The 23,721-nt window shown below is 33.1% G+C and overlaps 1 protein-coding gene across 4 annotated transcripts in view; it reads right to left on the bottom strand.

Annotated features, from left to right (window-relative positions):
• LOC112726863 (uncharacterized) overlaps window positions 1-23,302 on the bottom strand; it is a 72,382-nt gene extending 49,080 nt beyond the window's left edge. For 2 of the 4 annotated variants that reach the window (XM_072208798.1, XM_072208800.1), the window contains exons 1-5: window positions 22,644-23,302; window positions 21,960-22,053; window positions 9,367-10,141; window positions 7,057-7,317; window positions 6,662-6,873 (exon numbers count right to left, since the gene is read on the bottom strand). In XM_072208798.1, coding sequence (XP_072064899.1) covers window positions 6,662-6,873; window positions 7,057-7,317; window positions 9,367-10,090 — 1,197 coding nt within the window. In that variant the 5' untranslated portion in view covers window positions 10,091-10,141; window positions 21,960-22,053; window positions 22,644-23,302. Of the gene's footprint in view, window positions 1-6,661; window positions 6,874-7,056; window positions 7,318-9,366; window positions 10,142-12,734; window positions 13,037-21,959; window positions 22,054-22,643 lie in introns of all 4 variants that reach the window. The other 2 variants (XM_072208799.1, XM_072208801.1) reach the window with 2 other exon arrangements.
• Window positions 23,303-23,721: the final 419 nt, after the last annotated feature.

Raw genomic sequence — 23,721 nt, 5'->3', positions numbered from 1 at the left:
CATGTTTTAATTGGGCCGAAAAAAAATTGTTGCAAGCCCAAATATGAGTTTTACATTCATCCTTGGTTAAATTATTTGGTTGAATCAATACTTTGTTAATGGGCCAGATTCTATCAACATTATCTTTAGCCCAATTCAAATTCTCCTTGGAAACCCAAGGCTTGGTCCGAAACCAATTGAGAGAGAAAGCAAATGCTTTTGCTTCATGCTTCCAACGGATTCTATTTCCATCATGTGGTGGATTTCAAAATTTTCTTTGCTTGAGTTAATTACCTTGGAAACATGAAAGAGAAAATGTCAAAGTGATTTGATGGCAATTAAGTGTAGCTTACATGCTACTACACAAAGCATGGAGAGTTGCACCTAATTAATTTATTTGTGATAACACTCATATCTTTGCTTTTCTTTTCACTTTCTTCTATCTCTACTCTCTCTTCTTCTCCTTCGGTCACTTTACAGAGAAGCAAGGAAGCTATGGCTAGCTATCGAAAGGAAGGAGAAACAAGCAACAAGACCATCACAATGATGGCAAGAAAAAGAAAACAAAAAGTATGTTGTGGCTAAAGATCTTCAACCAAGAAAGGAAAGATTTGGTGAAGAGATCTCAGCCTCTCCATACCAAAAATGGATGAGAAGATCTCGGCCAGCAAGGAGAAGATCCTTGGAGGGATGGCATGACTCTGATTTTGCTCAACCACCACAGGAGGTAGCTACAGTAGCTACGTGATGGAGGAGGCAGAAGTTGGAGCAGGAGAAGCTGTCATGCATCATGAAGCATCAAGGGCTAGGAGTCCTTCTTGGAGTGCAAGGCAAGATGGATGGCTCGGATTGGTGCTTATTGGTGACCAAAGAAGGACCAGAGGTAACTGCATGTTAGGTATAGCATTCGGTTTCCTCTTCTCTCTCTCTGGCCGAACCGGTTTGCATGAAGAAGAAGAAGAAGTTTAGCTTGGTTTAGTTGGTTTCAACCGTGGAGGCTTCCCCCTATAAGTAAGGAGAACAGCCAGGGCTTGAGGCAAGGAGTGAGAGTGCAAGGCACAGAGTTCTCAGAGCTACCTAAACTAATAGATTTTCTTCTCCTTCAATGTATTCTGTTTTGTATTTTTCTGTTTAATTTTGTCATGTCTTGAGTCTCATGGAAAAAGGCAAACAATGAGGTTTGTATGAAAAAGCCATAGAGCAGAAAAAGACAGAGAGTGCAAAATTAAAAGAAAAAGCCATAGATGTCCTTAGAGTTCCTTTGTACATCTGTGTTGTGTTTCATGATTCTGTGGGAATTCCCCTTGTAAGTTGGGTTAGCACTTTACAGTTGAAAGCTTGGCAGTGACCAAGTCAAGTTCAGGATTGAGGTTAGATTCTGGACTTGTCCCGGATAGGAAGGGTAGTTCCTAGGGAAAATTGGTGTTTGTAATCAAGGATGATTATAGTGAAATTCCATTATTGTTATGATGGAGACTGGATGTAGGCTGCATTGCACTTAGCAGCTGAACCAGGATATATCTTGGTGTAATTCTCTCCCTCTTCTACTCCATTTCTGCTTCTGCTGTCCAGGAGATAAAACTGAAAAATATCTCGTGCCTAGTGACGAGACAAAAAGAAAAAGTCTCGTGGCTGGGTACGAGACAAAAATTAAAAAGTTTGATCTCCAGAAGTTGTTTCAAAAACCAGGAAGTATTCTGAAGTGAAAAAGGGGCTAAGATTCAAACCCCCTTTCTCTTAGCCACTAAAATCATCAAACTTCAACTCTATTTCATAAATGAAAGGTACATAAGTTATTTATACTAGTAGGAGAAGGAAAAGCCTTCATAACTTGGACGATGTGGGACTAATATATAACACAAAATTCACTATCCTAAACAATATGAGACTTGTATTCCCTTATTACAATTAACTAATATAATTAACTTAATAACTCTACTAGCTCCTGCGTCATTCTCCCTGGGTTGAAAGAACTCTTGCGTGAAAAGACTTGTGACAGCAGATGATTGATCTCATTGATGAATGGCAGTAGACGATCTCATTGACGAATCCACACCAAAAAATCCCATTAGCGAATCCACGCCAAAAACCTGCACCACAAATCAAATAAAATTCTACTAAAGTAAGGTGAAGGCCATGAGGACCGACCTTGCTCTGATACCAAACTGACGCCGGGACGTCGTTTGGACTCACCAATCTTGGCAAGGTTAACAACCCACTATAGTGATATAGTTTAGATTCACCAATCTTGGCGAGGTTAGCAACCCCACTGTGGTGAAAATAGCCATAAACCCACCTTGGTTGGCTAAGCCAAGGATGCACCTCTTACTCTCAAAGAGCCTAGAGGAAAATAAGCACACAACTTATTTCATATTCAAAAATAAACTTCAACTATTTCATAAATGAAAGGTACATAAGTTATTTATACTAATAGGAGAAGGAAAATCCTTCATAACTTGGACGATGTGGGACTAATACATAACACAAAATTCACTATCCTAAACCATATGGGACTTGTATTCCCTTATTACAATTAACTAATATAATTAACCTAATAACTCTACTAGCTCCTACGTCACAAGGCCTTCTCACAAAAAACTTCATCACTTTGGGTGGGCATTTCATTTCCCAAACTGAGTTCCACAATGATTTTTTTCCAAAGTACTATAGCAATATTTCTACTGGAGGATGGAAGAATTGATACCCAATTTTGTCACCTGAGCTCATCGAATAAGTACCCTTCTTCTCTTTACTCCATATGGTTCTGCTATACCCTCGGACATAAAGTGAGCTTCTCCCGTTTCTTCCTTAGGTGCCCCAACATGTTTTTTCGAGTACTCGCTTGAGATTTGGCATAGAAGAGTTTCGTATTTTGATCACCTCATCTCAACCACTGGATTCTAGCTTTTTCTTGCCAATATCCTTCCTCATTAATGCATGCTTTGTATAACTCCTCCTCTAAAGACCATAAGAAAACTCCATCAGCCATAGCAGTCTTCTCTTTTTCTGCTTCAATTTTTTCTTTAAGTTCTAGGATCTGCCGTTGGGAGTTGCTACTGCTATGAACTTGCCGATCCCTGAATTTGTGCCTCACTTTCTTTAACTTACTGAATAGAATAAATATTGGTGAACCAACAACTATTTCCTTCCACATCTCCCTAACTAACCTTACAGCCTCCACATTCTCACACAATCATTCCTGAAACTTGAACATTCTCTTTGGCCTTCTGCTATTCAAATCAAAGTTAACCAACAGTGAATAGTGGTCGGTCCTTGATATGATAAGTGCAAAATACCTACATTTGGGAAGTTTAACCTCCACTCATCTGAAACTAGACATCTGTCAATTCTTTCTCTAATGAAGCATCCACCAAATAGTCTATTATTCCATGTAATTTTTTTCCCTTCATAACCCAAATCCGCCAACCTGTCTACATTGAGAAGATTGTTAAAATTCTCTATAGATGTGGCAGATTTCATTCTCCCTACTTTCTTCTCATGATAGGATAAAATAACATTGAAATCTCTAGCCACTATATAGTACTGACTTGCATCTTTAGTTAAATTCAACAGCTTTTTAAATAGAGCCTCTCGCATTCTTTTCTCATTATGTAGGTGAACTGCAAAAACAGTACAAGTTTGAGCCCTATTTGGATCTGCCCAACTGAATTGAATGTAAAAATTCTCGTGTTTGTCCACTGTTATTAGTGTATTAGTTTTCCATGTCAAAGACAAACCACCAGCCAATCCTGCGAATTTACACAATGGACATTATTGAACCCCACTTTCTTACATTGTCTCATAACGAACGAAGTACTGTTCTTAGTTTCGCATAGGAACAATATTTTGGGGAAATGAGATTTACTAATCTCTTGTATGTTGTGAACTATCAGGAGTTTTCCTAAACTCCGACAATTCCAACATCATTTTCATGAACTTTGGGGTGCCAATTCTGGGTTGGCACTTGGCACCCTTCCTCATCAGCATATCCTCATCATTACATCACTGTTTCTTAGTCCCAAATTCTTCCACTACCTCCACAGTTCTCTCTTCTCTCCACTCACATCCCTCTCCTTTCATCCATGCATCCTTGCTAATTTCTTTATATAATTCTTTTTTTTTACTCTAGTTCATTTGAATGCCCAAAACAAAAGAAATTATTCGCGTTGTTCGTTATTGCCCCAGTTTGCTGCGTGGTTAGTTGTAGTTGATTTTCTTTAGGTTTTTTCATGTTGCATTTTGTACAATGAACTCTATTCCTCTCCCGCCTTATATTTTTCATTCTCCTACATTGATAATTTCTCCAAACTCCTTAACAAGCTAACTGAAATTGACTTTTGAGAACCCTCCTTCAGAGACTCTTTTATTTTGGACTTGATAGGATTGATATTCTCTTTATCTAATATATATTGTCTTTCAAATTGCTCAGCCTTCAACCATGTCCCCCATCCCTCCGCCAAACATTCATTCTTATCCTCATCTCCCACAAAGGAGCTGAATGTTCTTTTCTCATGTCCCAAGTGTCCACAGTAATGACAAAAATGACTGATTTTTTCATACTTGACCGATAATTCAATCACTTTTCTGTTCGGTCCTACAATTTTCAGTGATCTCCTCAATGATTTTGTTATATCTATTAAGAGAATCTTCACTTTCAGCACCTTTATTTCTCTACCCTTCATCTCAAAAATCTACATCTTGCGCAACCCCCAAATTCTCTTTAATCTTCCTCCTTAACTATTAAGTATCAACGTTCTAAAAATTGGACTGGACCGAACAATTATAGTCTAAAATTGTTTGAACAGAAACGGTTCGTGAACCATTAAATTAGCTAAAAACCAGTCAATCGAATCAAACCAAAACCCAACTGGTTAAAAAAAAAAAAAAAAAAAAACTCACCCTAAAAAGGAAAAATAACTCAACCCTCACACCTTTAAAATACAGAGTCAAATTCAACTACCTAACACTATTTCATTGTTATATTCTCTTCCGTCAACAACACTTGGGACCTCCTCCAGAAAAAAAAAATAACGTAGAGAGATATAGAAAACCATGAACGTAATAACGCATTAAAAGAGAAAAAAAGTGAAAAATTCAGAAGAAAAGCCGAGTAGAACGATAGAGAAAGTGGCTAATTGGAATGACACAGGGACGTGCAATGGATCCATAATAGCATGGGGTGACGACAATTATTTTGGGACAGAGGGACAATGGATGTGCAAAAAGGAGCACTGAAACTTTTTACATTGTTTTATCACTTTATGGCTTAGGATATGAATACCCTTAGCTACTGATTGGAATTTAAGGCATTCATGAGAAGGTACGAGTGATAATTAGGGTTATATTAGAAGATATAGACTACTCTCTATTTGGACTCAAACCCAACCATTTTTTTTTACCTTTCTTACCATGACTAGCTAGGATTACTCATGATGGACTTCAGGTGTATTCTTCAATCTAATCTTAAGTTGTCAATGAGCCTCAGTTCGAATGATATATGTTCTCCTTTTTTATTAAAAAGTCTCATATTTGAGTCTCATCTAATACAAATTTGACTAAAAAAAAAAATATTTTGTGTGTGTAAGTGTGAGTGTGTAATTTAAGATTCAAAAAATTTTATTCAAATAATTATAATTATAATATAACACTAATATAAAAATTTTATTCTAAAGATTATAATTTAAAATATTAATTAATATAATAAGAATATAATTTAATTATTTGTATTTATGTTTTTTGTATGTTTATTTATTGTTTTATATATTATTTTGTTATAATTCGATTATTTTTATTATAAAAATACTATTTGTATATCAAAATTAATCAACATATATTTGTCTACAATATATGTAGAGTTTAACTCATTTTAAATGGATATTTTATTTTTATAATGAATTTTAATATACACTTAACATATTTATTTATATTATGTTTATTTATTATAAAATAATTATTCTAGTTAAATCACAATTAAATCGGTTAAATTAATAAACTAATAAATTAGTATTTAGAACAATTCAATGACCAGTTCAATTTTCAAAACTTTAGTTAATATATATGGTATGTGATATATATATAGATAGATTTTCATTAAATTTGTTCCATTAAAATTGATTCTCAAGATAAAACAATATCGTAACAGAAAGGTAGCTAAACATATTGTAAAATTTGTGCCACAATATTGCACAAAAGTAATCTTTAGATTTGGGCGAAATACGCATGTGTGAGAGACAAAAGTGTAATACACATGTATTGACATACTGAGAGGAGAAAGAACAAATCTCTCTCAGAAATTTCAGTGCGACTCAAATTGCATCTAAAAATTTTTGAATTGATCAAATCAGACCCATCAATTTTTATTTCAAAAAATTAAGATATCTTAAGTTTATAATACTAAAATTGAACCCAATAATTCTCTTTTTTAAGAGTAAAAATTTTAAAAACATAAAATTGTATTTAATATTTTTTTTTTAAAAATAAAAAAATCTCAAATAAATATCATACCCAGCAATTTTTTGTTTTGTTAAATGATCTCCATATCTTGAGAAAAACACAAAAATACCAATATCCATGAAAATATATTTTAACTCATTAAAATTTTTTAACCCAATATTTAATGTAGATTTATAGAAGTACGGATAGTTGGCTAAAAATAATGTATTTATAAATAATAGATTCTAACCTTTTTTTTGAACAATATTTTGGCATCGTCAGGGTTTATGATATCTAAAGAGATAATTGAATTTGCATTTACATCCATCTGGTTCAATACTCGTTTTGCCTCAGAAATTAACAAAACCTTGCATCCTTTTTTATTCTCTTCTGATGCTTTTCTTACTTTACTAGAACCATTAGAGGTGTCTTCAATTTTTTTCTCTGTTCTCGTCCTGTTAGCTATACAAAAATATGGATATCAATGTTGAATACAATGCAAACCAGTGTATGTATAATATATAAATATGATAATAAAAAGTTGCTTACAAATTTAAGAAATTTAAGGTATTATCTGATATAAATATATATATGATATGCGTATGCAAATCAAAAATAAAATATTTGTGCATTATAATTTGTTACCATCTATTCCTGACTTTAATCTTGTCAAATTTTGTCTACCACCAACAAAATTCTCTGTCTCTGGCTTAGTTAGAGTTGCTCCAGAGGGATTAGAAGATCTTATTCTTTGTTTGAGAACGAGATTCTTTTTGTCATCTTCATTCTGTGATGGAATTCCCAACATATCCAAGTCCACTTTTGTATACATATCATCAAGGATTATAAGAGTGTTTTTTTCTTTCTTCAATTTCTCTCTTATGCGAATAGCTCTCGCATACTCACCTATGTTATTAAAGTATCATAGATATATAACATAAATACAACAAAAAACTATTTTTTGAAAAAGAAAAAAAAGAAAAATCAACCCCAACAATACCATCAGACCTATTTAGGGCCACTTTTCTCTTAAGGCATAGCCATCAAAGATAAAGATTTAGGAGATAAATATTTATATAAAAATATTTTTTATATTAAGATAATATTTAAAAATGATTAAATAATGTGATATATTTGATTATATTATTTAATATAATACGTGTTAATATATCAACTATTTTCCTTACATAAAAACACTTTCATATGAATAATGAACTAATCACTATAATATTAATCTAAAGAACAAAAATACTACTATATGCATAGAAAAAATAATATTAAATTAATTATTATATATTTGTGTATAAATAAATATCTTATTTAAATTATTTATGATATATTTTTATATTTTAACACACATTTTACTAACTAAATTATTGATTTAATGAATAATTTTTTTCCATGCAGTTTGCATTGATTGTGTAAGAATTATTAAGTTTAACAATATTCTAGATACTATGTTTGTAGATTTGTCCCAAATGCTTACTTCAATATATATATATATATATATATATATATATATATATATATATATATATATGGGTTAACTACCAAAAACGTCTCCGAATTATTCAAACGCTGACAAAAATGCACCCGAATTTTACTATCGACAAAAACACCTTTAAATAATTTAAAAATACAACAATAATACCTAACAGTAAGTATGTATTTTAAAAAATTATCTTAGAGATTAAATTTTGATGCAATTTCATGTAAGCATGATTAGAAAAATGAGATATTATTATTCTTAAAATTTGGTAATTTTTTGGTGAGTATGTATTTTTTTTGTGATTTTTTAAAAGTATTATTGGTTGTTAACAAAAAAATTATATAAAAATTATATATTTAACAAAAAATCACTAAATTTTAAGGATAATAATATCTCATTTTTTTAATCATGCTTACTAAAAATCGCATCAAAATTCAATCTCTAATTTATTTTTTGAGAAATACATATTTAATGTTAGATAATCTTGCAAAAAAAACTAACATTAAATATGTATTTCTCAAAAAATACATTAGAGATTGAATTTTGATGCGATTTTTTTCAAAAATGATTAAAAAAATGAGATATTATTGTGCTTAAAATTTGGTGATTTTTTGTTAAGTATATATTTTTTTATAATTTTTTAAAAGTTTTATTGGTTGTTAACAAAAAAATTATAAGAAAAATATATACTTAACGAAAAATCACCAAATTTTAAGGATAATAATATCTCAATTTTATAATCATGCTTGCAAAAAATTGTATCAAAATTCAATCTCTAAGGCATTTTTTGAAAATATATATTTACTGTTGGGTATTTTTGTTGTGTTTTAAAATTATTTGAAAGCATTTTTCTCGATAGTAAAATTCGGGTGCATTTTTGTCAGCGTTTGAATAATTCGGGGGTGTTTTTGGTGGTTAACCCTATATATATATAAGTTTTAAATAAATTAAAAAAAATTAATTGATGAAAAAAACACGAAAGAGCAAAGAACTTTACAAATAAAATGTTATTTAAACAACTATTCTCAAAAAAGTTACTCAAACAATCACCTAAAATTAGCAGTCTCTTTTTTTTTTTGAACATTTATTTAAAAGGGTTATATTACGTATACACTAAATACATGTTAAAATATAAATATACATTAAAAATAAATTAAATCACACATATATTATACACAAATAAATTAGTGGTTAATTTTAATGTATAAATAATATTCTTTATGGAAAAGTCTAGAGGGCCAGCAACTTTTGTGTTTTCTGGCCAGCACTTAACCATCAAAACAAAAATGAGTAATCTCCCACCATTAGATATAATCTCATACCATTAAAAATACTATTGATGGCCAATTAATGGTTACAAAACACCAAAATTGCTGGTCCCCTACCATTACTCATTTTTTATTTGAAAATATAGTTGTTTGCATTTATTATAGGTATAGAATATATATAGATAGATAGACACTCACTCTCCTCTTGCAATGTTATTCCGAGCATGTCAGCAATCTGGCCTTGAATTTTTCTGATGTCTGGATTTTTGCCCACATTTGCCATAATCACCATATCAAATAACTTAGGTTCTCGACTTTGAAGTGTGTTAATAGCTTTTATGACCAAAGTAGTCTTTCCCATACCAGCTAGGCCGTGAATACCAACCATTGTAGCACTCGAATCTTCCAAGGCTTTTTTAACATCTTCCATATTTTGTTTTCTTGAATCAAGTTCTTCATATTCAACAGAAGGAAGCGCATAACCCATGGAAGAAGGTGGGCCCTGCCAGCGAGATATACTATCATGCTTCTCATTTTGCAATTCTTCAACCCTTTCTTTGATATCTTCTGCTGTTTTGCTGCGATGATATCTTATGTCTAGATTTTGAAATGGAAAAGCAAGTGCATAGCCTGCATTATTATCATGTTCTTGTTTGAATTTTTCATATTTAGCAAGAATTCCATCGACACGAGCCAACCATTCTACAACATTATCATATATAGCTCTCCCATACCGTCCTTCATCTTCTTCGGCTTTATCACGCACTCCATCCCTATCATTCTTGAGAGCCTCGACAGCTTTGCTTACATCGACGAATCTTTTCTCGTAATCCCACACGTAGCCTAGTTGCGTTGTTACGTAAGCAGTTGCTGCATCGATTGCACGTTCTTGCAAAAAGCCAGGTATAAAGCTGATCGACATGCTTTTACTTCATCCTTTATCTTGATGATCTTGGTTTGCTACATCTTTATGCTACATATGATGCAAGATTCAATGAGATATTGAAAATACATATATGAGGAAACGTTTAATTTAACATATAACAAGATGAAGTCGAATATACTACCATAGACAAAGGAAAAAATGGGTGTCGAATATACTACCATAGATTTATTTTATTTTATTTTATTGCTGATTTCTTCCTCCTCGGATCTTTGCAATCCTTTGACTCTTACATATACCAACATATACCATAAACAATTACTAGAGAGTTTAAAACATCAAGTGAAGTTGAATCTAAACATCTAAGTATGAATTCATTGTTTCTTATTTTTACCGTTTTTCATTTTTACTAATTTGTCATTTTTTAGTGAATCATCTTTTGAGTAGTCTAAATAGTGATAGATTCAATTGAGCTGTTACTTGAATTAATTTTCAACGACAATAAAACCTTGTCCTATTAAGTGGGGTATGCTAATTTGAATTAATTTTCGAGAAAAAAAATCTTTTTTATTCATTTTCTTATTACTTGTGAACCGATGTACTTACTGAAACTAAATTATATACACTACAAGAAAAATACCCATTCAGCCACACTTTTTTTAAGCTATATTTGAAAAGCGTAGCCTATTCTATGAATAGGCTACGCTTTTCTCAGTGTTGCCTTTTTTTAGAGAAAAGGAAACACAATTCTGGTATCAGTTAAAAAGTGTAGCCTTAGGTATTATAGAAATCACTTATAAAGTGTAGCCGTATGTTGATATTTATGGGTACACTTTTTGTACCAAAGAGAACGTTTTTTGAGGGTAGCCTATTTACTAAGTTTTGGGTACGCTTCAAAAGTGATGCCTATGATATTCACCAATACTTAAATGAATTTTGTTTTCTTTTTGGAAACCCTCGTTCTTCTCCTCCAAAAACACGCGCCTTGCTCAGCTCCTTCTCTGCTTCACGCCGTTTTCACGCCACCACCACTCGCCATCGCCCTTCTCCTTCGTCTTCACATTTGCTCACCCCCACTCACCGTCGCTCTTCTCCTTTGTCTTCTCACCATCGCTCACCACTCACCGCGCCGCTCCTCATCTTCACCTTCGCTCACCACTCACCATCGCCGCTCCTCATCTTCGTCGCTCACCACTCACCGAGACATTGAAGTTCTTCTCTCTCTCAAAGAAAAACCCTAGCCGCTGTTCTCTTTTTCAAGCTGTGTCGCCGCCGTTGAATCTGGTCCAGCCGCCGTCCCCGCTCCTACTGCTCCAGCGCCATCGCAACTTGTCTTTATCATTGCGTTGCGTCGCCTCTGTTCCACTGCCGTTGTTTGTTCCAGTTCCGTCGCCTGTGCTCCACTGCTCCCTCTCCCTCATCTTGGTTTGAGTTCTGTCCTTCATCTGAGTACAAATTCCGTCTGTTATTGTTTTTTTCTTGTTTTTATTATGTTATTGTGATTTAATTGTTGGTGTTGTTGCTGTGTAACTTTTAATTGTTGCTGTGCAAGAGGACATGTACTGAAAATTATATGTTAGAGGACATAGTTTCTTTGGTTTTGACAAATCTGAGCCGAGCACCTGGTTTACAACGCGGGGTTACAAGAATATTCCATTGCACTGCTAAGCCAGTTGAGGTGATAAATGACTTCTTGTTGGACCATTGATTTATTTATCATGTTCATCATTTAATCATTTGTCTATATCCCCTATATAATTTCTTTGACATTCTCAGTTTACAACAGAGAGGGAAATGTAAAAAGAGCTGAGCATATTCTGTAGATCGTGTAATTTAATGTTATCTGCTTGGGCACACAACTAGGCTCCTATCTTTTGATCTGATTATTTGGTCCATGTTCAATTTAAGAACAATAAGCACTCTAAAAGCTATAGGCATTTGGATTATCTGTATATCCTATTTTATGGGTATAAATGACCCCAAAAGGTTTCTTAATCTGCTAGATAGTTGGTATTGATTGCTTAAATCATTTTGTCTTCCCAAAGTTTGTTGCCGTTATTCAAGCTATTTTGTCAGCTGGAAAACAGCTTCAGCAACTTAACAGCTTCAGCTAGGGTTTATCGTCTCTCTTGGATTCCCTTTACTCGCGCTTTTGATTCGCATATCCCCTTTGTCTTCCAATTCAATGGAAATTTGTCCCACAATCAACAACAACAACTGGAGATGATTAAGGTACCTTTCTTTTTTCTCCAAAAGAACAAAAAGAAATTGAGCTATTGGAATTAAGTATGATGATGGTTTTTTGAGAATTCGAATAGATGTTAAAGGATACAAAAGTTTTATAATTGTCCTCTATACTGCAGGTTTTAGTAGTAGTGAGCTTCTTACTTCTCAGTTCTCAGCATCATTTAATTTGTTCATGGTGTTTGTTACGGAATTTCTGCTGTTAATCTTTGATTGCAGGAGGTGAGTTTTTCTACAGAAGAAGTTCAATCGGTGGATTTGATTATAGACTCCTACAATTCTCCGTTAGTGGAACAAAATGAAGAAAGAAATCAGCATTTTAAAGATGAAACATTTGAAGTTCAGAATGACCCTATGGAAACTGAAACATCACATTTTTCTGTGAAATTTGATAGTGATAATGAACCATTTGAACATCGAAACCAAGTACTATTACCACCTTTCATGCAATCAGTTGATGAAGTTTGCAGCATAGAGAAGACTGAAGCTTGTCCTGAAGCAGAATTGCTTGAGGAAACTAATTTGCTTTGCACATTGAGAGAGTATTTGACAGAGAGCTTATGTCTGCCTGTTGTGGAAGCACTCCAGGGGACAACAATGCAACAATTTCAAACTCCACAAAATTTCAGGGTGCGGATGCAATTCTCTCCTTTGAAAAGTTCTACTGCAAATCTCCCCAGACCTCTTCTTCAGGTTCCGGTTTCTATTTGGATTAGTTTTCTCAATTCAATTTTGATCCATCTGCTAATTAATTGGGTTGATTAATACCAGATCATATATCTCGCCATAATCAGTTCAACATATTATTTCATTGTAAAATCGTGTTTAACAGATCATATATGATTAATGTGAATGAAGAACACTAGGTTGAGTTGAATTGAATTGAATCATGGATAAGAGCATATTAGCTGGTTTGGAATCACTTCCAGAAGCTTATGTATAGGATTTATTGTTGGCAGAATAAAAAGTGGTGAATAAATATTTATTTGTTGGCAGAATATGTATAGGATTCTTTGACATTGATTCTTTCTATTCTACCATTTTTGAAATGCTTCAAAGTTGGTCTTTGGCATACATTTAATCATCATATAATTTATTTATTATATCTAATTTGATTTATTTATTATGTCTAATTTGATTTATAAATCATATTTTTGCCTAATTATTCTTTATGGTTTTATCCTAAGCTTAATTAATTGGTTTTATCAGGTTGCATCCAAAAAAAGTTCAGGAGAAGTTCCTTCAAGAGAGGATTAAGGTTGGTGGCAAAGCTGGTGCTCTTGGTGATTCTGTCACTGTCTCCCGTGAGAAGAACAAGAGAGGATTAAGGTTGGTGGCAAAGCTTAATTTTTCCCCCTTAATTTTTCCTTTTCTATTTCTTACATGCATTTGAAAAGATTTAGGTGCTCCAATTGAATATCTATAGTTTCTGTCTCATGATTTGTTGGTTTGTTTGTGAATATTTGAAATTTGGAATGCTCTGGTTGAGTTGATATTGTTGCTGATTTTGAACCTAAACTTTGGCTTTTGTTGTTGCATTTTCACTTGAATTTCTGGATATATTATAATCAGTTCATATATACAAAATCCACCAATATCATGGTTTTGCAGATTGACGAAGAGCTTCTTCAGGAAGTGGTTAATATGGGATTTGACAAAAATCAATTGGTTGAATCTTTATGCAACAGGATCCAAAATGAGGTCTGTGCCCTTCATTTCAGTCGGAATCAGTTGCGCTCAATGGGAGAAGCCAAGAATTTGCTTCAATATATGTTCAATTCAGTCGCAGATGTTAGGTGCTCTATTTGACATCAATTTGTTTTTTTCTCTTTTATCGGAAGATTAATAACTTTTATTAGAAGATACCTATGTAAGATACAATATTTTGGTTTTTTATAGTTTATTAGTAATAAATTCTAAGTGGTCTAATGTATATTTTAATATGGGTATGTTTAATTTAGTGTGAGATGTATGAATACTCATTTATGATCATCCCAATATTTTTAGTTCATTATAAATATATTTTGTTAAAGGATAATTTTTATTATTTAAAGAATATTGTATGGTATTATTATGTATTTATTTTTATTTTATAATGTTTGACTAATTTAATTAAAAAAATAGGATTATATATATAATCATATTACTAAATATTAGGTTTTAGAAAAAAAATTATTAGAATATATATATATATAGAAAATAAAAAAAAACAATGAGGGACCTAAGGCTACACTTATATATAGTAGCTATAGTATACAAAAAAAAAAAGAGGGACCTAAGGCTACGCTTATAAAAAGTAGCTATGGTATACAATGTGGCTACGCTTTACAAGTGATGTAGTAGCGTTGAAAAGCGTAGCCTATTCTGGAAAAATGAAAGCTGAAAAGCGTAGCCTTTGGTCCTGGACAGCATCAGTTGAAAAGCGTAGCCTATTCCCAAACACCAAAAGCGTAGCCCTTGGTGCAGAAAAGCGTAGCCTTTGAGAATAGGCAACGGCTGAATAGGAATCACCCCAAAAAGCGTAGCCGTAGCCTAAGGCATCATTTTTTTTCACTTTTGGCTACACTTTTCAAGTGTACCTGAATGGGTATTTTTCTTGTAGTGATAAATTCGATAATAGACAATTTAAACAATATAATGTATGTGATTGCGCATTTTAAGCATGATTAATGAAAAAAAATGAAATTGTGACGCCGGAACGTCCGCTTGGGTCACCAATGTTAGCGAGGTTAACAACCTCACTGTGGTGAAAGTAGTCAAGAACCCACCTTAATTGGCTAAACCAAGGATGCACTTCTTACTCTCAAAGAGTTTAGAGGAAAATAAGCACACAACTTATTTAAATATATACTGAATCAATTCAACTCTGACGAATAAAAGGGGTACATACGCATATTTATACTAGTAGGGGAGGGGGAGCCTTCATGACTCGGGCGATGTGGGACTAACTCATAACACAATATAATAATATATGCTAAACTAGACTATTTTAATTAATATTTCTAATAACCTAATAGATGCTCCTGCATTATTCTCTCTGGGTTGGAAGAGGCTCAATCTTATCTTCTATTGATTCTGCATCTTCGTCATAGTAAGGTGACAGATCAGCCACGTTAAAAGTGTCAGATACTCCATAGTTTCCTGGAAGCTCAATCTTGTAAGCATTATCATTAATGCGCTCCAAGAATCTGAATGGTCCATCTGCTCGAGGAGATAATTTTCCGCGAGACTTAGGAAATCGTTCCTTTCTCAAATGAATCTATACCAAATCTCTGACATTGAAAATATTTGGTCTCTTATGTTTGTTGGCTTGGGCCTCATACCGAGCAGTATGACGCAATATCTTCTGTCGTACCTCCTCGTGGAGCTTCTTGATTTGTTCAGCACGTTCATCGGCATTTGCACTATACTCTCGAGGAGTTGGTAGCGGCGGAAGGTCTAAAGGACTCAGGAGTCGCTTGCCATATACCACCTCGAACGGACACCTCCCTGTTGTTTGACTAATGGAATTGTTGTATGAGAACTCGTCTTGTGTCAAAACAAGATCCCACTGGCGAGGGTGTTTGCCCACAAAACTTCGTAGCAAATTTCCCAGGCTTTTGTTGACTACTTCTGTTTGACCATCCATTTGCGGATGACTAGCCGAGCTAAACTGTAGGTGAGTCCCCATTTTTCTCCATAAAGTCCTCCAGAAGTGACTCATGAACTTCACGTCTCAATCTGAAGTGATTGTTTGAGGGATACCATGCAAGCGCACGACCTCTTTAAAGTACAAATCTGATACGTGGGAGGCATCATCTATCTTATGACAAGGTACAAAATGAGCCATCTTCGAGAATCGGTCAACAACCACCATAACATAATCCTTTTGCCTCTGTGTCCTAGGTAATCCCACAACGAAGTCCATGCTAACATATTCCCATGGGGCCTTCGGAACAGGCAACGGCTTGTACAAACCAGTGTTTTTATTCCCACCTTTAGCAATGTGACAAATGTGGCATCTCTGAATGTGTCGAATGACATCCCCCTCAAGTTTTGGCTAATAAAATTTCTCTTTTATGAGAGCCAATGTTTTGTCCCTTTCAAAGTGTCCTGATAATCCTCCATTATGGGTCTCCCAGATAATTGATTGGCATAGTGAACAACGGGAAATGCACAACTGATTGCCCTTGAAAAGATAACCTTCTTGAATGAAGAATTATTGAAAGGGTTGTTGCAAGCAGCACGTCTAGATTTCTCCAAAATCTTTATCTCCCTCATATAACTCCCTTACAACCTCAAAGCCAACAACATTAATTTGTAGAGTGAAAAGGAGAGTGTGTCGTCGGCTTAAGGCATCGACAACCTTATTTTGCATCCCAGATTTGTGCTTAAGGAGAAATGAAAAAGATTGTAGAAACTCACTCCAAGTTGCATGGCGTCGATTCAACTTTTGTTGGGAGTTAATATGTTTAAGAGCCTCGTGATCAGTATACAAGATGAACTCCTTAGACAATAGATAATGGCTCCAGTGGCTTAATGCTTGTACGATCGCATAAAACTCCTTGTCATAATTGGTGGAATACTTCATTTTAGCGTCATTAAGCTTTTCACTGAAGAAAGCAATTGGTCGGCCTTCTTGAGAAAGTACAGCACCGATACCAATATTTGAAGCATCACAATCGACCTAAAACATGGAATCAAAGTTTGGAAGTGCAAGTACAGGAGCAGTAGAAATCCTTTCGTTCAATGCCTCAAAACTATGTTGCGCCTTAATACTCCATGTAAAGGTATCATGCTTAAGACATTCAGTAAGTGGAGCAGCAATGGAGCTAAAATTCTTGATGAATCACCGATAGAACGAGACTAATCCATGGAAGCTCCTTATATCATGCAACGTCTTTGGAGTAGGCCAATTAACAATAGCATCAATTTTGCTATGATCTACCTCAATGCCTTGACTTGTCACGACATATCCCAGAAATATGACTCTATTCGTCAAGAAGTCACACTTCTTGAGATTAGCATATAGTTTTTTGCTCTCGAAGTACCGCAAATACTTGACATAGGTGGACTAGGTGTTCATCATGATCCTTACTATATATTAAGATGTCATCAAAGTAAACAACAACAAACTTCCCAATAAAGGATCGGAATACCTGGTTCATCAAGCGCATAAAGGTGCTTGGTGCATTAGAGAGACCAAATGGCATAACAGTCCATTCGTACAATCCATCTTGTGTCTTGAAAGCTGTCTTCCATTCATCACCAGGCCTCATACGGATTTGATGATAGCGACTCCTTAAGTCGATCTTAGAGAAGATAACAGCACCATGTAATTGTCCAGCAGATCATCAAGTCGGGGAATAGGGAACCTGTACTTGATGGTGATCTTATTCACAGCACGACTGTCAATGCACATACGCCACGAACCATCTTTCTTTGGAACTAGCAGAGCAGGAACAGCACAAGGACTACACTTTCTCTGACTAGGCCTTTGTCTAGGAGATGTTTTACTTGGCGTTGCAACTCGTCATGCTCCTTAGGACTCATACGGTATACTGGCTTGTTTGGAATGACCGAGCCAGGGACAAAATTAATGGCATGTTGTATATCTCGCATTAGTGGTAACCCGTTAGGGATCTCCTCAGGGACCACATCAAAAAATTCTTCATTTAAAGGCTTGACATCCTCATGCACGGACAAGGTCTCTTTGTTCTCCTCACAAATCAGTAAAAAACACATGAAGTTGAACTTTCGATGAGTTTTGTTAAGGTCCGACCTTGTGATTAAGGACGGCTCAACTTGCTTCTCGTACTCATCAGGTCTTAATGGAGTCAACACAATCTTCACTCCATCCTTGAAGAAGAAATACGTATTCTTGAATCCGTCATGGAGAGCACGACAATCATATTGCCACGGACGTCCTAGCAACAAGTGACATGCGTCCATTGGGATGACATCACACCATACCTTGTCTGTATATTTACTTCCAATTGAGAATTGAATGCAACATCGCCTTGTCACTTTGACCTCATTCCCTTTTCTCAGCCACTGCAACTTATAAGGGCGAGGATGTTCCTCAGTTGGAATCTTCAGCTTCTCCACCATATAAGTCGCAACAACATTCTCACAACTTCCGGAGTCAATGATGACCTTGCATACTTTTCCTTGGGCAGTGCACCTTGTGTGGAAAATGTTATGGCAGAGCCATCCTTCATCTTTGGTTAGCATGACAGTGTTCAAAATGCGACGAATCACCAAAGCTTCACCACAATCCGCTGGAACCTCCTCTTCAGCATCATAGTCAATATCAACCTCCTTCTCGAACTCTTCACTTGGCTCTTCATGGTCTTCTTCTTCAATTAGAGTGATAACTCTTCGATTTGGGCAATCAGCAGCAATATGCCCAAACCCTTGGCACTTGAAACACCTTCTATTAGATTCAATAGAGCGAGAAGAGTTGTGCTCCTTATTGGCTTGTGAACATTTTAAAGGACTCACCTTAGAGGATTGTTGAGGAGTCCATTTCTGCTTTGGAAGATTAACCACCCCTCTCTTTTGAGAAGCGATTGTTCTTCTTCTATGTTATTTGCCTTTCAACCTTCAACGTTAGTCTTGTAACATCATCCAATGTCCATAATGGTTGTAGTTGGACAATGTTTGAAATTTCCTCATTAATCCCTCCGAGGTAGCGAGCAACAGTTTGTTCTTCAAGCTCTTGAATGTCACACTTCATAAGAAACTCTTCAAACTCCATAGTGTACTCCTCCACAGTCAATGATTTTTGTTTCAAATTGTGAAGTTTGATGAAAACTTCTTGCCTGTAATGCTCTGGAAGGAACTTTTTCCTTAGTTCGCGACGCATTTTATCCCATGTCTTGATCTTGCTCCGCCCTTCTCTTTCTCGCTAACGCTTAAGATTCTCCCACCATACTGACGCATGCTTCTTCAACTTGATTGCTACAAGCTTTACACGCTTATTATCTGGAATGTCTTTCAACTAGAACACTCTTTCCACTGTGCAAAGCTAGTCAATGAAATCATCAGGTTGGAGTCTCCCTTCAAACTCAGGAATATCAATTTTGATTCCTAAGTCTTTAGTTTTCATGTTGTTATGTCGTGCTCTTCGTGTGGACAAATCTTCAGACGAAGAAGAATAATGAAATGGATTTCCATTATCCTCTTCGCTAGAAGGACTGTCTTCAGTCTGGTTTCCATGATTATGTTGAGTAGCATCATATTTTGCAAGTTGCTCTTGCAACTCCTTAACTTGACGGCGTAATCCCCCCACTTCAATTTCTTGAATAGTTCTACGCTTTGGAGCCATCTTTTACTACCATGCAATATGCTTGGATGTTGATGTTGTGATGATGATGAGGATGCACAATGATGATAATGATGGGGATGAACGAAGATAATCACCAATAGAAATGGAAAGAAGAAAAAAGAACGATATTACCCGGAACTTCCGTACTAATGATGACTTGTACCAACAGCGAGAGAACCGCACTATAGACCGTACCCACGAACCAAATAAAATTTTACTAAAGCAAGGTGAAGGCCACGAAGATCGACCTTGCTCTGATACCAAACTGACGCCGGAACATCCGCTTGGGTCACCAATCTTGGCGAGGTTAACAACCCCACTATGGTGAAAATAGTCAAGAACCCACCTTGATTGGCTAAGCCAAGGATGCACCTCTTACTCTCAAAGAGTTTAGAGGAAAATAAGCACACAGCTTATTTAAATATTTACTGAATCAATTCAACTCTGACGAATAAAAAGGGTACATATGCATATTTATACTAGTAGGGAAGAGAAAGCTTTCATGACTCAGACGATATGGGACTAACTCATAACACAATATAATAATATATGCTAAACTAGATTATTTTAATTAATATTTCTAATAACCTAATAGTTGCTCTGCATCAAATTGTCTTTGAACATTATAAAAGAAAAGCTTGAAGTTATCACATCAAGCATGATAATATGATCTTTCACAAGATTCAAAGATTATTGCACAATAGATTGTGATTTATTATCTTGTGTGTTTAATGAATGGTGTGAATGATAGCGAGGATGATTACGCTCACTTATGAGTAGTAAGAATGTAGGTTTTTTCCACTTATAAAAAATTGCTTATGTGAGAATGACAATTTTATTTTTTTTTTCACTCTTTTTTTTCTCTCATATTTTTGTTATAAATAATGTTATACATTTAAATTTTTTTATGAATTAAGTCCAACCAAATAAAAAAAAGCTTAGAATAGTACTATTTATAATTAATTTTTATTGATATTAGATCAATTTAATTAAATTTAATTAACAAAAATATTTAAATATATAACATTATTTTTTTATTTAACTATATATATCTATTTATTTTCGTGTTTTTCTTTCTTGTATTTTAGTGTCATGACTCATACTTGTGATAATAATCTATTAGTAAATTATAGATGTTTATGATGACTTTATGAATCTGTTGTATTTTATATTTTTTTTTATGTGTGGATGATATAATTTTTCATTTTTTTTTCATGATTAATTATTTCTTTGTCTTGCAAGAAGAATAAATTGATCATAATTTTTCATACAAATTATTATTATTATTATTATTACAAATTAACAAGATATATATAAATATTACATTAAAAATGAATGAGGCCAAATAAATAATTGTAATTAAAATATTACTACTTAAGAATTGTATCTTAATTTTTAGGATGTTATATATCTTATGTGGGGTTTGACTATATGAATATCATTCATCTGTTTTCTAGATCTGAATAAAAGATCTATTAGCTTAATTCATAAACTAGAATAAAGGGTATTTTAAGTTATTTTAAGTTATTTTAAATTATTTTTTTATGTAAAATAATTTAAAATAAAAATAGTTTAAAAGATATTATAAGTACTATAAAAGTTTGTAATACTCTAGTAATTTAGATAAATATATGTTAAAAATATATTTTTTTAATTTTTAAATTATTATTGACTATGTAGAGTATTTTTTTAATGTCCTAAGTCATTAGGACATTACAACTTTTTATAGTATTCCTAACATCTTTTAAGCCATTTTTTAAAATTATTTTGTATAGAATAAAATATTTTTTTGTGGTATAATTTAAATAAATTTATTAAAAAAATTTATTAAAAAATATTCATGAGCTATTAAAAATGGACAAAAAAGTATTGTATGAAATTCGAATTGATAGCTCATTAATATTTTAAAGAAGTCTCGTAATTAAATATTTTGTTAGCTTTTTTTTAATGCATGAAATAAAAAATGGGTAGAATTAAATCATAAGTAATTCGAATCTGACCAATTCGAATTACTATGTATACGTGTCTGTGTGTAATTCGAATCACCCTGATTCAAATTACTGTGTGTAATTTGAATAAGGTTGATTCAAATTAATGGGTGTGTGCGTGTGTAGGTAATTCGAATAAGTTATATGAAGATGAAGTTCGAATTAACCTAATTCGAATTATATAGATACCTGTCTCTAGTTGATTCATGAACTATTTTTGCATTTAGCTAATTTGTGTAATGTTAAGCTCCCATTAGCTTATTTCAGTGATTTGCCCTAAGATTAATTTAAAACTCTGAATATGATATTAATTTTCATTTCTTACGATGAAATAGAAATAAAAAAAATAATTATGATAAATATATACCGCATTTTTTGTGGTGTCATCTCTAAAATTGGGATACTATATCAATCTTCAAGTCTATTACCCTCTCTTTAATAGGGCATCCTTTTCCAATCTTCTGCATTAGGTAAAAATACCAGTCAATGGATCTTTTAGTTTTAAATAGTTGGTAGAAAGTTACATCAAAATAATATTTTATAAACTTAATTTTAAAAAAAAATTAAAAAACATTATTAAAGAATAAAAAATAAAATGTTTACTTTTTTAAATGGCAAAAAAATTATTATTTTAACTAATTTCATACTTATTATTATATATAATACATATTTAGTTTATAAAATGATATTTAATAAGTCTTGAATCCAAAACTTTTCGTTAAAATATAAGAGTTACATTGAACTTAAAGCTTTCAATTAAAATTTTCTAGTAATTAATATCTTAGCAAGACCATAACCCATGTAAAGAAAGAAAGAAAAGTTTAGTTAATTTGTGTTTTAAGAGTATATAATAAATTTAAATTTATTATTAATAAAATTTTTAAATATTTTTATTTAAAAAATATAAAATAAATATATTAAAAATTTAATTTTTTATATTTTTAATTAAAATTTTTATTTTGTAATCTTAACATATGTGCTAAGATAATAGATAAATCAAAGAAAGAATACAAGAATACGAAGACAGTAGATAATGAAATGAAAAACAAACCTCGACTTCAACACATACAGGATGTATCATGTTGTGATTAGTCCATAACCAGAACGAAGACAGTAGAAAACAACCATAATAGAAATTAGAAACCCTGATTGTCTGGTCAATTCAAAAGAAGCTTTTTTTTTGTGTTTTTTGTGTTTTTTTTTTTTTTTCTTTTTCAGTGAGAATTGAGTTTATAAAAAAGACGTAAAAATAGTAATGTGTTGCATACAAGACCAGGAAAAGAAAAGAAAAGAAAACGAAAGAAAGAGAAGTGAAAAGACAAAGGCAACAGAGGCTTCTTTCAATCACTTGAAAAATTAAGATCGATATGAAAACGAAGTTGTGGAAAAGAGGGAATCAAATAGCCTAGATTGGTGGAATCTATAAGAAAGAAAACGACTATATTTATAAGTGTTGTGGGAAAAGACATCAGAAGAGTATTATTTGACTATATGTTGAGGAAGAAAAAACACAAGCAGTAGCTGGTAATAAGGACTAAGGATTATTACATAATAAACACAAGCAGTAGTTATGATATATGGTTGTGTATTCTTTTCTTTTCTTTTCTGCTCCGTTTTTATTTGGTTTGCTAAACCAGGAGATATATATGCCTTAGTTGTCATGGAAAGTATCGTAGGTCATTTAAATTCTTCTCCCAATGATTTAGCTCAAACGACTTGTAAAGTCATCTTAAAAAAATTGTTTGGTCTTTTTTTAATGTATGCTTATCTCCCCAACAACTCTTACATAATTGCTGATTGTATGCAAACATCAAATAAATTAAATAAATGACGAGGAACAGGAGTCTTGATCTTAATTAATATTATATAGCATTATTTATTTTTTTATATTTTGTTCACATGATGATTTGCTAAAGCTTCTTTTGAAATTTATCTTCTAGGGTAGGTAAAGTTTTAGTCTCATTTTTTAGCTTTAGATGTATTATTTTTATAATATAGGAAACCTTTTAAATGTATCCATACAATGGTATTTTAATATTTTTTATTATTAATCTTAATTATAAAAAATATTATATATAATATATAATTAAAATTAACAATTAAAATTTATCGAAATACAAGTGTACTAA

Source organism: Arachis hypogaea, chromosome 12, assembly GCF_003086295.3.
Source record: "Arachis hypogaea cultivar Tifrunner chromosome 12, arahy.Tifrunner.gnm2.J5K5, whole genome shotgun sequence".
NCBI lineage: Eukaryota > Viridiplantae > Streptophyta > Magnoliopsida > Fabales > Fabaceae > Arachis > Arachis hypogaea.
Note: the sequence above shows the minus strand (reverse complement) of the source record. Positions and strands in the feature narration are given on the sequence as shown.